The 15,984-nt window shown below is 42.2% G+C and overlaps 1 protein-coding gene across 8 annotated transcripts in view; it reads right to left on the minus strand.

Moving 5' to 3' along the window:
* Positions 1-239: 239 nt before the first annotated feature.
* Positions 240-15,984, minus strand: part of MTBP (MDM2 binding protein) — a 76,615-nt gene continuing 60,870 nt past the window's right edge. For all 8 annotated transcript variants that reach the window (XM_086335676.1, XM_086335679.1, XM_086335678.1 and 5 more), the window contains 5 exons: positions 10,511-10,777; positions 8,640-8,880; positions 5,528-5,641; positions 1,609-1,674; positions 240-580 (listed from right to left, as the gene is read on the minus strand). In XM_086335676.1, coding sequence (XP_086191802.1) covers positions 542-580; positions 1,609-1,674; positions 5,528-5,641; positions 8,640-8,880; positions 10,511-10,777 — 727 coding nt within the window. In that variant the 3' untranslated portion in view covers positions 240-541. The remainder of the gene's footprint in view (positions 581-1,608; positions 1,675-5,527; positions 5,642-8,639; positions 8,881-10,510; positions 10,778-15,984) is intronic.

Consider the following 15,984-nt stretch of genomic DNA (forward strand, 5'->3'; position numbering starts at 1 on the left):
TCACAATTTTTGCTCTTTTTTTCATCCCAAATAAACATCAATAGCTCCAACAGTGCTGGCTCCAGGGCAGGGGTAAGGGAGCATGACTAATGTTATACGAATTTTTTGCCAATATTTTCTAAACCAAGGGTCATCCAATAAGTCAAGCTGTAGTAACACCTGAGAAAAGCCACTGGCGATGTCTTACTTAAGACTCAGCAGTTTAAATATACCTAACAACAAAGACATTTACCAAGAAGTAAAGAAATATCTTTTTCTATTTATTGAAATAATTAAATAACCAAGAGTAAAATTTTTAAACATACACAAAAATATTAACTTTAAAAATTAAAATATAGTAAAACTGTAAGTATACAAACTAAAATTACATTAACTGAGCAACTTCAAAACTATATAAGTACAGGGTATTTATGAAATTCCTTAGAAATGGAACATTAATTCTTTGAATAAAGTTTGAAATGTGTAATTTTCAAACTAAGGAAGGAAGTGGTATATAATAGATCCATCCAATTTATAATCATCCAAAGGGAATGATTCTGTCTTATTTCTTGCTTGCTTTTTCTAACACCCATTCAATTACCTACGGGGAGAAAAAATATGATTATGGTACATTCTTTTGAAAACAAAAGCGATAGAAAAATACATTGTTCAAAAGAGCATGGTAGAAAATTTAAGACAAAAAATAACACATCAGACTCTTAAAAAATACATTTTATCTTAAAAGTACCCTTTACTGGTGGGGAGGGGGAAGAGGGAGAGGCAGTCCAGGAGGAGGAGAGTGAAGCACAAGCTGTTCTGTAGCAAACGAGCTACAAGGACACTGTGCGGCACAGGGAGTGCAGCCAGGATTTCACAAGGACTGAGAGTGCAAAACCTGCAAACGCTGTGAGCCGCTATACCGTACACCTGTAACCCACACAATATTACACACCAACTACAGTTTAAAAAATTAAAGGATTATCAAACACAAAACATCAATACAGCATTTACCCCCAGAGGTGACAGAGTAGGATGCGGTGGGGAAGAGACTTCGGGGCCTCCAGGGTTCTTAAATGTTTTCTTTCTCAGCCTGAATCTTTTAAAATTCTTTTTTTTTTTAGTTGTATGTGTTTCTTTGCATATGTATTTACATATTATATCATGAATTTTTAAACAGAAAAAAAAATCACACATTTTATTTTCTTGCTAAAGAACACTTTTTGGTGAACTTTTTTATGTTGCAGAATACAATGGTGGTGTGCTCACTGGACAAAATGAAGATACTGCTCTATTTTCTCACCTTTATTTGAAAATTTGTTTTTAAAGGATCACTAAAAATAGAATTAAACCAAGCTTTGAAAACAGCTAATCAAAATGGATTAAGTTTTCCAGCTCTTTGGATTATTCTTTTTCTTTCTGAACATTAATTTAGAAGCTCTTTTGTTAACAGAGAAATCTCTTAAATACTACTAAAGACCCTACTTACGTAAGTCCATTAAGCTATTTAACGAGTGGTCACAGGGACATAGCTGAACAGACCACTCACTAATTCTCACTGCGTGTACTACGCCTCCTGGCCGCCCAGAAACAAGACCGCAGCCTAACTGGATGCACTCACGGCACGCTTACCTGCACAACATTGTTGTTTGTTGTTTTCTTCATTTCTTCAAATAGACCCCTTGAAGTTTTAAGATCCTAAACATAAGAAAACAGAGCATTTCAAATCTGTACATTAAATTACAAAGAACAAGTCATTATTAAATAAACCTGCTGCTAAGTCGCTTCAGTCATGTCCGACTCTGTGCGACCCCATAGATGGCAGCCCACCAGGCTCCCCCGTCCCTGGGATTCTCCAGGCAAGAATGCTGGAGTGGGTTGCCGTTTCCTTCTCCAATGCATGAAAGTGAAAAGTGAAAGTGAAATCGCTCAGTCATGTCCGACTCTTAGCGACCCCATGGACTGCAGCCTACCAGGCTCCTCCATCCATGGGATTTTCCAGGCAAGAGTGCCGGAGTGGGGTGCCACTGCCTTCTCCGTGTGCGTGCTCAGTTGTGTCCAACTCTTTGTAACTCCTTGGACTGTAGCCCACCAGGCTCCTCCATCCATGGGATTTTCCAGGCAAGAGTACTGGAATGGGGTGCCATCGCCTTCTCCTAAATAAACCTGACATGATCCTAAATCATTCTATAATCATCAATGTGAAGAGGGAGAAATCACAGCAAGAGATTATCATTTAGTTCCACCCTGGAAGGCCAAAGTTCTCTAACCAAAATACACCTGTCTGTACGTAAGTCCATGCTGCTCTGAGCTCATAAACCCAACAGCACCGGCCAGACCCACACCCATCCTCAGCTGTGCACATGTGCTCAGGCGCTCAGTCGTGTCTGACTCTGCAACCCCATGGACTGCAGCCCAGCAGACTCCACTGTCCATGGGGTTCTCCTGCCTAGTACGCTGGACTGGGCTGCTGTTTCCTTCTCCATCGTCGGCTATGTGTACTCACTAATGCTTCATTACTCAGGAGACGGACATACAATTAATGTTTATTTTTCAGATAAAACACCTTTTACCTCTCTCTTCTTACTGGCTATTTCACTCCAGACACAGAGGGGATGACACTGGACATAAAACTGAAATCTCTGACTTTTAAAAAGTTAATAACCTATAACAAGTTAAAATTTAAAAAATTCACTTGTTTTACAAAAAAAGCTGTCCTCTGCTGTGCTTCCAAGTCATGCTCCGTCGAAGCAGTCACTTTCAGGGCTCTCTTCTGTTTCTCTTGTTCTACCTCCGTGTTTCTGGATAATACGCTTATTACTGCTACTGTGTGACTTCACACTTTCAGACAGTGACTGCTGTTACCCTGGATTCAGGCCTCTGAATCCTCCCACCTCCCTTCGTTTCCTCTCAGTAACAGCTGCACCACAATTTTTTTTTTTAATTAGTAAACAGTCAATGTTTGCATTTTATGCTTAAGCAAATAAAGTTTACTCCCAAGCTAAGTAACATATTATGGTTATAATTTCTCTTTCATCTAATGTTTCATTTATCCTGTGGTTGAACTATATTGGCTTAGCTTTCCAGGTACATAATTCTGCCCCTAGCCCCACAACTCTGATTAAAAAGACTGATTAAATGTACATCAAAGTTCTTCAAACACTCTCGGATACCGGGTAATCGCCCCTTCAGCTTTTCGTTTCTGCGCTGGTTTTCTTAACTGCATTCTTTAAACCCTGGAGCCCCTTCTCCCACGGCCTGCTGCAGTTTGGTCCAGCTGCTTCCTGGACCAGGTCCCACTGGAACATATCTTTCCCAGTCTAGGTAGTTTTTCTTTTATTTCTTGAGTAAGTCCCTTGTTCTACTGAATTTCATCTTCTCACAAATTCATTAAAGGTTACACAGGTGACAAAATTTTTGAGACCTTTCGTGCCTGAAGCGTCTCCACTGAATCTTCACACCTCACTGGCTTCCGTGTGTCAGTCGCTCAGCCGTGTCCTCTACTGAATCTTCACACCTCACTGGCTTCCGTGTGTCAGTCGCTCAGCCGTGTCCGACCCTTTGCGACCCCGCGGACTGTAGCCCACCAAGCTCCTCGGTCCATGGGATTCTCCAGGCAAGAACACTGGAGTGTAGCCATTCCCTTCTCCAGGGGATGTTCCCAACCCAGGGACTGAAACTGGGTCTCTTGCATTGCAGGTGGATTCCTCACTGAGCCGCCAGGGAAGGCCTGTGACTGACTTCTGGGCCAGATAAAAAATGCCAGGTAAATCACTTTCCTTCAGAATGTGAAGATGATGTTCTACCATCTGGCATGCGAGGCTACTAGAAAAGTCCAATGCCAACCTTATTCTTGAATCTTTATGTCAACTGCTTCTCTCCCAGAAAACTTCTCTGGAACTACTCTCCCCCTCCAGGAGATGTGACCTTCCACAGTGACGGGCTTGCAGAACTGCCACCCTCCAGGCAGGACGAGCTGTGTGCCCTTTCCAGCAGGAGGTTTGCATCCTTCGGTTCTGGAATGCCTTGTGTATTTCTGAAGGTTTTCTCTCCTCTCGTCTCTATTATGAGCATAATGGATCTTTCAGATTAATTCCCCCATTTTCTTATCTCACGTTTAATGTTTTTCTCCTCAATTTTGTCAGTAATACTAACTTCTGGCAAATTTCTTACTCTCACTGTTGACTATTAGTGATTTTACTGTATTTTTAATTTTAAGGAAATTTCACGTTCTATAGTTTGCACAAACAGCATCACATTCCGGTTTTGTACATGCGACTGTCTCCTTCCTGACATCCAGTTTTCATGGCGTTCTCTTCAGGCTTCTGCTCCTCCCGCGCCCCCTCTGCTCCTTTATGTTCTGACACCTGCTGAGTTAGACGCTTTCCTCAGAACTCTGCCGAGTCTCAGCTGTCTGGTCACACAGACATTTTAAAATTGTTTCCGCTGTAGCACACAGCACATGGGATCATAGTTCCCAGTCCAGGGATCAAACCCATGCTCCCTGGAGCAGAAGCACAGTCTTAGCCACTGGGCTTCCAGGGACATCCCTTCCAGTCGTATTTTAAAATGAGACAATAAAAATCTTACTGGAACTTCTGTGTGTGCAGAGCTTATTCACTGGCACCTTTGTAAGGTAGGGGAATAAGAGGTCATTGGCCTTTTCACTGCGGCCTCCCACGCGTTTCTCCTCCAGGGACTGTTTCCCACACTGCCGCAGGGTGGGAGAGAGCAAAGCCACGGGTAATACAGCCATCCTCAGCGAACGCTGTGGGGAAAGGTGTGCAGAGCAGGCTGAAGGCTCCCCGTTCACTCTGCGGACCTCTCTCTAACTCCTGCTCTTCATGGCACTCTGCCCCCGCCTTCCACAACACCTGGTTTCACCAGGCTCCAAGCAGGCCCGAGACCGTGCTGGGTCTGGACTCTCAGCCCCAGGCGGGCATCGAGGCTGTCACTGCTGCTCAGCCACAACACGCATCCACGTGCTTCCTGCGCCAACGTGTGACAGCACCGCCACGGTCTTCCTTCTTCTTTTCTTGGCTTTTGCACCTTCAGTACTGTCTTTCTCGAGAGATTCTACAAGGGAACTCAAAGTGTTCCACCTGTGGTCCATCTGCAGTTTTAATCAAAAACCCACATAAAAATCTAACACCGCTTAAGTTTCACAAAACGGTTATCTGAACGGTCGGTCTGTTTGTACTACAGCGAGCTATTAGTGGATCCAGAACTAGAAACTGTATGTTTTGACACTCTGTCAGGTACCTTCACGATATACTAAGATTACCTGAGTACATAAAATAAGCTGAGCTTATGATCAACTCAAGTCAATGACCTGTTAGGCAAACACTGGGGGTGTCAGTTAAGGTACCATTCTCTATATATGAGAACTAAAATCAACCATAAAGTATTCTGACTCCAGTTTTTCTACCTCCATTAAAAAATGTGGCAATAAGGTGTCAGAGTAAAAAATATTCAATTCATACTACCTTGAGTCAAATAGGAACATTAGAACATGACCTCGATTTTGCCGTCAGTAGAGAAGACACTGTACCTTTAGGTAGAACTTGGAGATCTCAAAGAGACGCTGGCTGCAAGCAGAGAAGCACCCGTGAGCCTCCGTGATCCCGTGCTTCTTCAGGGTTTCAGCAACTACTTCTTTCAGTATCTTGAATACAACATAACATGTGACTAGTGTTTCTTACCCTGAGAGCTGAGCTCTGTAAATCACACAACCGTGTAGCTATGCTAAAGACAGTTAAGCTCATTAAGACCAAACCATTGAGAAGAAGAGACCTGAAACAGTGACACACTCACATGTCACAGGGTAGCTGTCGGGCAGAGAGGACTGAAGCGTCCCAAGAGAGGGTCTCATGTGCTGAGCTCTGAGTCAACATCAGAATGGGAATGGTACACACAGCAGGGATAGGTATACACAGGTGTGTCCTTGTTTTTTATTACGGAAAATTTCAAACACTATAAAGAGAATATATTTTCTAACAAAATCTCTCTCTATATATATATACATGTATCAGGACTACATGTAAGAGCTGGTTTTATATATATATATATATATAAAAATCATTATATATTTATATATATAAACAAATATAATTATGTGATTATAATTATATATTTTATATAAATATATTTATACATAATCTATATATAAATTATAAATATATATATGAACTATATATAAGAGCTGGCTCTATACATATATAAATATATATACATCAGTTCAGTTCAGTCGCTCAGTCGTGTCCAACGCTTTGCGACCCATGAATATCAGCACGCCAGGCCTCCCTATCCATCACCAACTCCCGGAGTTCACCCAAACTCACATCCATAGAGCCAGTGATGCCATCCAGCCATCTCATCCTCTGTCGTCCCCTTCTCCTCCTGCCCGCAATCCCTCCCAGCATCAGAGTCTTTTCCAATGAGTCAACTCTTCGCATGAGATGGCCAAAGTATTGGAGTTTCAGCTTTAGCATCATTCCTTCCAAAGAAATCCCAGGGCTGATCTCCTTTAGAATGGACTGGTTGGATCTCCTTGCAGTCCAAGGGACTCTCAAGAGTCTTCTCCAACACCACAGTTCAAAAACATCAATTCTTAGGCGCTCAGCCTTCTTCATAGTCCAACTCTCACATCCATACATGATCACTGGAAAAACCACAGCCTTGACTAGACGGACCTTTGTTGGCAAAGTAATGTCTCTGCTTTTCAATATGCTATCTAGGTTGGTCATAACCTTCCTTCCAAGGAGTAAGCGTCTTTTAATTTCATGGCTGCAGTCACCATCTGCAGTGATTTTGGAGCCCCAAAAAATAAAGTCTGACACTGTTTCCACTGTTTTCCCATCTATTTCCCATGAACTGATGGGATCAGATGCCATGATCTTCGTTTTCTGAATGTGAGCTTTAAGCCAACTTTTTCACTCTTCACTTTCATCAAGAGGCTTTTTAGTTCCTCTTCACTTTCTGCCATAAGGGTGGTGTCATCTGCATATCTGAGGTGATTGGTATTTCTCGCGGCAATCTTGATTCCAGCTTGTGCTTCTTCCAGCTCAGCGTTTCTCATGATGTACTCTGCATAGAAGTTAAATAAGCAGGGTGACAGTATATAGCCTTGAGGTACTCCTTTTCCTATTTGGAACCAGTCTGTTGTTCCATGTCCAGTTCTGTTTCTTCCTGACCTGCATATAGGTTTCTCAAGAGGCAGGTCAGGTGGTCTGGTACTCCCATCTCTTTCAGAATTGTCCACAGTTTATTGTGATCCACACAGTCAAAGGCTTTGGAATAGTCAATAAAGCAGAAATAGATGTTTTTCTGGAACTCTCTTGCTTTTTCAATGATCCAGCGGATGTTGGCACTTTGATCTCTGGTTCCTCTGCCTTTTCGAAAACCAGCTTGAACATCTGGAAGTTCACGTATTGCTGAAGCGTGGCTTGGAGAATTTTGAGCATTACTTTACTAGCGTGTGAGATGAGTGCAATTGTGAGGTAGTTTGAGCATTCTTTGGCATTGCCTTTCTTCGGGATTGGAACGAAAACTGACCTTTTCCAGTCCTGTGGCCACTGCTGAGTGTTCCAAATTTGCTGGCATACTGAGTGCAGCACTTTCACAGCATCACCTTTCAGGATTTGAAATAGCTCAACTGGAATTCCATCACCTCCACTAGCTTTGTTCGTAGTGATGCTTTCTAAGGCCCACTTGACTTCACATTCCAGGATGTCTGGCTCTAGGTGAGTGATCACACCATCATGATTATCTGGGTTGTGAAGACCTTTTTTGTACAGTTCTTCTGTGTACTCTTGCCGCCTCTTCTTAATATCTACTGCTTCTGTTAGGCCCATACCATTTCTGCCCTTTATCGAGCCCATCTTTGCATGAAATGTCCCCTTGGTATCTCTAATTTTCTTGAAGACATCTCTAGTCTTTCCCATTGTTGTTTTCCTCTATTTCTTTGCATTGATTGCTGAGGAAGGCTTTCTTATCTCTTCTTGCTGTTCTTTGGAATTCTGCATTCAGATGCTTATATCTTTCCTTTTCTCCTCTGCTTTTTGCTTCTCTTCTTTTCACAGCTATTTGTAAGGCCTCCCCAGATAGCTATTTTGGTTTTTTGCATTTCTCTTCCATGGGGATGGTCTTGATCCCTGTCTCCTGTGAGGACTATATATAAGACCTGGCTATATATATATATATACACACACACACACGAGGACTATATATAAGAGCTGGTTTTATATATATATAGACTATATATAAGACCTGGCTATATATATAATTATATATATATGAAGACTATATATAAGAGCTGGTTATATATATATAAATATATATAAGGAGGATCCATCTGGGGCTCCTTCTGCTCCTTCACACCCCGACTTGCACTTTCCCATTACCCTTCTTTCACTGAACTATTATTATGTGGCTGCACCACGGGGCAGGATCTCAGCTCCCAATCAGGGACTGAATCTGGGCCACAGCAGTGAAAGCCTGGAATCCTCACCAAGAGGCCACCAGGGAACTCCTTGGTATTATTTTAAAGTAAATTACAGACCACTTCATTTCATTGATAAACTTTTTTGACAAACATCTGAAATGAATCAAATAAGAACGTTTCTTCCCGTGTAGACTGAGAGAGTCAGGAAGCGGATCTTTACCCGCGTGTGCTTCTGTGATCGGGATTCCTTCGCGGGCCTTGATGTTTCTGATTCACGCACAGCTTTTGGACCTGAGCCAGCCTTGGCAGTGGCTCCGGGAGTTTCACTGCTCAGCGCAGAGGGACACGTCACAGGTAATGGCCGCTCTGCCCGCAGCTTTCTGGAAGGGACCGCGTGGTGATGGTGACCACTGCCACTTGTCTGAGAAAGAAGAGAATCTGAACTTCCAGATCTCACAAGTCTGTTGCAGGGGCAAGACCAGAACACAGATTAAGGGAGTCACCAATCACGTTCATTTTCTTTCCTCAACACTACAGCTATAATCATCAACATATAAACCCCAGGAGAGCAAACACAATTTCTTGTTACTACTGCCTTAAATAAGCAATCAACATGGCATTACACAGTTGCTCCTTTAGTTCTTCAAATGAGAAACAAGAACACAGAAAGCAGTGAATAATAATCTAGGATTTTAGCTCAGAGGAAAAGCAACAAGTGATACTACTGTCTCCCTTCCTGTCAATTTACAATTTCTCACATAAACCAGAGATGGCACTCCAGGCAGTACTGTTTATAGACAAGTTAATTTTGATAAAGAAACCCTAATAATCATGCTTGTTATAGCCATTCAACTACGTGTAGAAGATAAGCTGTTAAAACAAACAGAAATAGAACTAGAAAAGTGATTTTAGTTTCGATTTTTCTAAGATGTTTAAATTTCTTTTTCCAAGAAAGGGTCTCAGACTCTTCAATTCTGCTAACCTATAGGACACAGTGTTACTCTCTTTTCCAGAACACATAGACATCAATCACAGTCAGAAATAAAAAAATTACTAAAAAACATAGTATCCTAAATATTAATGGATTTGCTTTTTAGCTTTATCAGGTGAAAAAAGTATCATGAATTTATAACAATAATTTAGTTATTCATATCAGGGAAACAGTATTCTAATATATATATATATATATTGCTACACTGCATGACATGCACGCTAAGATTAGTGCAGAATTAAACCTGCGCTCCCTGCACAGGAAGCATGGAATCTTAACCACTGGAAAGTCCTTAATACTTATTACTGTTTAAGACAGTTTCACTTTAAGATATTTGATACTTTTTGAAAGGCTTACATATGATAAGAATTTAAGGTTTGTTTTAGGTGCCAAAGACCTAAATTTGACAAAAGTTCCAAAGATATATAAAGATATATAAATTCAATAGAAATTAGGCTGTTTATTTCATGAGCTTCTAATTTTTTGTTCAAGTATTTGGACATTTTATCTAGCTAGCAAATAAAGTAGCTAGAATAGTCTCATTTTTATGGTGTATTATGTAGGCTTTAAAGCTATATTTTGTATGAAACAAGTTATTTTAAAATGGTGCCAGTGGTTAGGACTCCGTGCTTTCACTGCCAAGGCGCGGATTCAGTCGTAAGCTGCAGTCCTGAAGCCCCTTGTTCAAGGGGCCAGTGCAGGCAGCAGACAGCGGGAGGAGGCAGAAAAACTGCATCTCTCAATATCCTCTTCAACAGAGCATCTCCTCTGCTTTATCTATGGAGAAGACCGCCAGTGTTCCATGGTTTAAAAACCTGACAATCCCTTGTGCCAATGGACTGTATATTAGTATTATAAAGCCAGAAAGAATGTGATTTTCCCCAAGTCATTTCTCTTTATAACTTATAAGCATAATCATCAACTGCTCACAAAAGAAACAAACTCCTGGTATGAAAGCGTCACCAATCTACGCTATGAAAGCGTATAAAGTCCACACAGAAAGCAACTTAAAAAATATGAATGATTAATATGAAAAAAAATTACCCTAAGACTAAAACACTTTCCATCAAGATACTATTTTTGTGCACTTCATATATCACCTTTTGGGGGGATAAAGGCAGTTCACATCTTTTGATCTCCTTTTCACTCGGGAGACGTCGGTCCGGAGCTCCCTTTGCAGAGCTTCTCCGTCAGGGACACTCAGGGGCTCTGACAAAACCGCAGGAGATGGAAGCGGGCTGAGCACGGTGGGTCCCGGAGAACTCCCCCTGGCGCAGGTGCTCTGGGTCTCATAACGAATAAGACGGGATTGCAGCTCTGAAAATCCCCCATCTCTCTCTAATGCCTTCCGGTCATCCAAGCAGTACCTGAGCAAGAGAAAGATCTTTAACATCAAAAACTCTGCTGCAGCAATGGGCTATTTCCTGCCACCTGCAAAGAGCAAAACATTTACTTAAAAAGTTCTTACAAAACTTCCTAATAATTGTTGGGAGCGTGAGTGAATAACCAATTTCCCTCACAAGTTCAGTTTTTTCCAGCCTGCTACATGACACAGCAAAAGATTAAAAAAAAAAACAAAAAAAACAGTGAGGTACAATCTGATTCCTCTTTGACTGTTTCTGGGCAACAGATTAAGTTAATCCTCTGGTTTATTTTCAAAATAATACAGTTGCTGTTTTGATACCTTCTAAGTCTCTACCAACCTCTGATTCCTCAGCACGGCTGATATGTAATGATGTGAAATGCTGACTTCCGTTAGAAAGGGCAAGTTTGTTTTCAACACAAAGATTAGGAGGGTATAAAGGCATTCTAAACTGGCTCAACAAACACAGCTCAGAACACTCTGACATTCCCCTTTGAAACTCACTTCCACCTTAGGCTGACGACAAATTCTTCTTCAAAGTCTGGCTGACTATGGATCTGGTTTCTAGCCAAATCTGATCTAAGATGTCAGGCAGCTGTCTGTTCAGTGAATGCTTCTGGACAAGAGTCCCCACATTGTTAAGGACAACAAATAAGTTTATCAGGGAAGTCACCTATGAGACACATGATGTTGGAAAACCCTTCCCTTTCTCCCTCTGTGCAATGTATCGAGGAAACTCAAACAGTGTCCCATATACAATGACAGGACTGCAGACATCAGACTTTTTCTGTTATCTGTCCTCTTGTAGATTCTAAGAAGTTCCTTAAATCAGAACTTTGGGGCTATAAGCTTTTAGTCCAATGTTTAAGGAGTGTATCATGACCCCAGTGTCTGATTGCCTGGGGGAGGCTTTAAGGGCTTTCTCTTTCCCTTGTGACATGTATTCTGATTTCTAAGAGTAGAGAACCAGACTCCCTGGACTTAAATCTGCCTCTACCGTCATGTAAACATGGCCAAACTACTTAATTTTATCTACACTCTTGCTGCCTCCTCTGCAAGATGAGATTTACAGCAGTTACCTCAAAGAGCTATGGTGAAGATTCCTTGAATGGACAGACACAAGCACTCAGAATCAGTGCCTGGAACCCGCCAGCAGAGCAGTCAAGAGATACACGCTGCTGCCATCATCACCAACACAGTGGTTTTACACTCCACCACGGCAAATCTCACAGTGCGCTAACGATGCGAGCAAAGCCAGGACTCAGACCCCAGGTGGTGACCCCAGAGTCTGACCTGAACCGATTTAGTATGTAAGCTTTCATGTAAGGGATAAGGATCACCTTACTCAGGGGTCAACTCACAGATGCACATTGGAATCACCTGACAAGTTTTCACGAGCTGCTAGTGCCCAGAGTTTCTGACTCAGCTGGTCTGGGGTTGGCGTTTAGGACTGTTTTTTTTAAAGCTACCTAGGTGATTCTATGGAGAAGGAAATGGCCACCCACTCCAGTACTCTTGCCTGGAGAATCCCATGGAGGGAGGAGCCTGGTAGGGTAAAGTCCATGGGGTCGCAAAGAGTCGGACATGACTGAGTGACTTCACTTTCACTTTTCACTTTCACACATTGGAGAAGGACATGACAACCCACTCCAGTGTTCTTGCCTGGAGAATCCCAGGGACGGGGGAGCCTGGTGGGCTGCCGTCTATGGGGTCGCACAGAGTCGGACACGACTGAAGCGACTTAGCAGCAGCAGCAGCTGGTGATTCTAAATTGTAGCTAGGACTGAAACAGCTCTGATATAACCCAACAATTTAACAGGCGAAAAAACTAAGATTGTTAACTCGTGGCAGAAAAGTGACTAGAACCTAGATCTCTCAACTCTCTAACATTCTTTCTCCAGTCCGTTGTTTAATAAAACATATTTCATTAAAAACCAGCAGCAACCCTAAGGATTACTGATGAGTCCTATTTCTATCCTGGGCAACTGACAGAATCTAGAATACAACTAAGAACCATGAATGCTAAGGACAAGCTGTAGGCAAGAGGAAATGTAATCCCTGATTAGCCTACAGGAAATTTTTGAGAGGGAAAAAAATGTATAGTTTGACTCCAATACAATTTTTCCTACTCTAAGATTTCGATTCTAAGACGCAGATTTTTCCTTCCAGTTCTACCATCTCTCGATCACAGCTGCTCCCAGCGTCATGCCTTTAACTGAATGACGGGCACCGCCGTGTTGACTCTAATTGCCATCTGAAATGTCTTCACCATGATGTTCCTATCGTTTGGCACTGAAACAAGACATGACTTTGTCAGTCAGAAAGGGCCAGAGACAGAGCAGCAGGCGCAGGGTGACCCTGGACAGCAGGGGAGCCAATACCCACTCCTGGATGAAGGAGCGCACGCCCGTATTTTCTCACAAAACAACAGCCAAGTGCTTTCTGTATCCAGAGAAAGAAAAATACCTAACAGAAGATTAAGCTGCTGCTGTACTAACCTATCAATACAAGGCAGACAAGACACTGCCGAGCACACACCAAGCAATGCCAGTGAACGCTGGAAAAACTCCCAAACACACTGGAACAGATGAAAGAAAGTTCAATGCAACAAGAGACCAGTGTGGCCACCTGACGGTCACAGTTTGACAGTGGAATTTCAGTTTGTTCAAGAAGACGCTGCATCTTACAATCAACGGGCTCTTACACTCCAGGATAAGAGAAACAAGTGAAAAACGAGCCAACAGTAGACAGATTTCATTTTGCCTTTGGAAAACACTGATTTGCACTTAAACAGTTTATATATTTCTTCCAAATATACCTTAAGCCTGAGTAGAGCAAGAGCTCAAGGACTCCCAAGGGTCACAGCAACGTAAGAGGAGGAGAGCACTCTCTGCAGTTTCCTATTTACTTTAAGGCTTCACTTGAGCGCTGTTTAGAGGAGTCGGCCTACACAGTTTACACCAGAACTTGGAAAAGCGAGTTTCCGGATTCACTGTGCTTACCCGCACATTCACTGCTTTGATCTCAAAGGCTCAGGCTTAAGGAAACGGAGTCACGTCTAGCTACGTTCTTTTGCTTAAGGGGGTTTCATTTTATAAACTCCTCAAATTCGTATTTCAACTGTTCTTTTCTTTCCCACAGACAAAAGCTCGGTGTTGTTCCATGTATATGTGTTGCTCCTGGTTACTGTTTAGTAGTACTGCGTTACATACACATATCAGTTTATTTATTGATCTATTGATGAAATAAGGCTATTTCCAGTTTGGATTATTATGAATACAACTACTCTGTGGGTTCTTTTACAAGTGTTTCTGTGGTGTTACATTTTCATTTCTCTTAGGAAAATGACTATTAGAAATGCTGAGCCATGGGGTTTAAGCTATGTTCAGTTTCATAAGAATCTGCCAGATCCTTTTCTGAACTAAATATGCCATTTTATACTTCCACTAATAATATTGGAGAGTTCTGATTGTTCTATACACTTGTCAATACTGATCAGTTTTAATTTTAGCTATTCTGGTGACTACATGGGAATTTTATTTATGGATGCACTATAATTTATTGAACCAAGTTCCTACAGTTAGACCTTATTTCCAATGTTTATTTGAAATAACACTATGAAAAGTACCCTTGCAAAATTACTTTCAGTGTATACACTAATTTTATCATTGAGCAAAGGTTATCAATCTGATACTATACAAAATTGCATGGCTTTTGGTAAATTACTGATCACTCTAAGTAAATAATATTTATTTCACTTATATGCAGAGTACATCATGAGAAACGCTGGGCTGGAGGAAGCACAAGCTGGAATCAAGATTGCCGGGAGAAATATCAACAACCTCAGATATCTAGATGACACCACCTACTGAGAGTTTCCAGGGGGACTCCTGATGCTCGATCCCGCCTTTGCGTATGCCGAACCTCCTTCCTCATGACCTTTGCCACAGGTGGAGCTCCTCACACCGGCTCCCGGCAACCACCCTTATGGCAGAAAGTGAAGAAGAACTAAAGAGCCTCTTGGTGAAAGTGGAGAGTGAAAAAGTTGGCTTAAAGCTCAACATTCAGAAAACGAAGATCATGGCATCTGGTCCCATCACTTCATGGCAAATAGATGGGGAATCAGTGGAAACAGTGGCTGACTTTACTTTTCAGGGCTCCAAAATCACTGCAGATGTTGATTGCAGCCATGAAATTAAAAGACGCTTACTCCTTGGAAGGAAAGTTATGACCAACCTATAGAGCACATTAAAATGCAGAGACATTACTTTGCCAACAAAGGTCTGTCTACTCAAGGCATTGGTTTTTCCAGTGGTCATGTATGGATGTGAGAGTTGGACTATAAAGAAAGCTGAGCGCAGAAGAATTGATGCTTTTGAACTGTGGTGTTGGAGAAGACTCTTGAGAGTCCCTTGGACTGCAAGGAGACCCAACCGGTCAATCCTAAAGGAGATCAGTCTTGGGTGTTCATTGGAAAGACTGATGTTGAAGCTGAAGCTCCAATACTTTGGCCACCTGATGCAAAGAGCTGACTCATTTGAAAAGACCCTGATGCTGGGAAAGATTGAAGGCAGGAGGAGAAGGGGACGACAGAGGATGAGATGGTTGGATGGCATCACCAACTCAATGGACATGGGTTTGGGTGGACTCCAGGAGTTGGTGATGGACAGGGAGGCCTGGCGTGCTGCGGTTCATGGGGCTGCAAAGAATAGGACACGACTGAGTGACTGAACTGAACTGATCACTCTCCCATACAGGTAGCAACAATTTAGACTCCGAGCTGGTGGCTCATGCCCTGTACTATCAGTGTGGTCTTACGGGTGGAGAGGACTCTCGCTGCTGTTTCAGTTTACGTTCGTAACGTAACTTTAAACGGCTGACTGGTAAAGAAAACACCTTCCACTGTGTACTGGTCCTATGCGTCTCCTGTCTCGTGCACGAATGGCCTTAAGATGCTGCCAGCTCCCACATTCTCCTTATTCACACGGTGTTGACAGTATTTCAGTCCTTTCACATGTCTTCCTTGAAATACTTCACCTCAGTTTATCAACAGACAATGAGATTTCTTTCACTGGCACAAACCAAGGATATGATTTCATGCTTTAAAAATAAAGGTTTCCTCTACTGCCACAGTAATAAGGAACAATCTCCCTCTCACGTCAACAATGATCTTCATGATTTGGTCTCAATATAGTACAGTATACGTCTTTA

The sequence above is a fragment of the Bos grunniens genome, chromosome 14, assembly GCF_055505025.1.
Source record: "Bos grunniens cultivar Pamir isolate PY7600 chromosome 14, Bosgru_T2T1.0, whole genome shotgun sequence".
Lineage (NCBI taxonomy): Eukaryota > Metazoa > Chordata > Mammalia > Artiodactyla > Bovidae > Bos > Bos grunniens.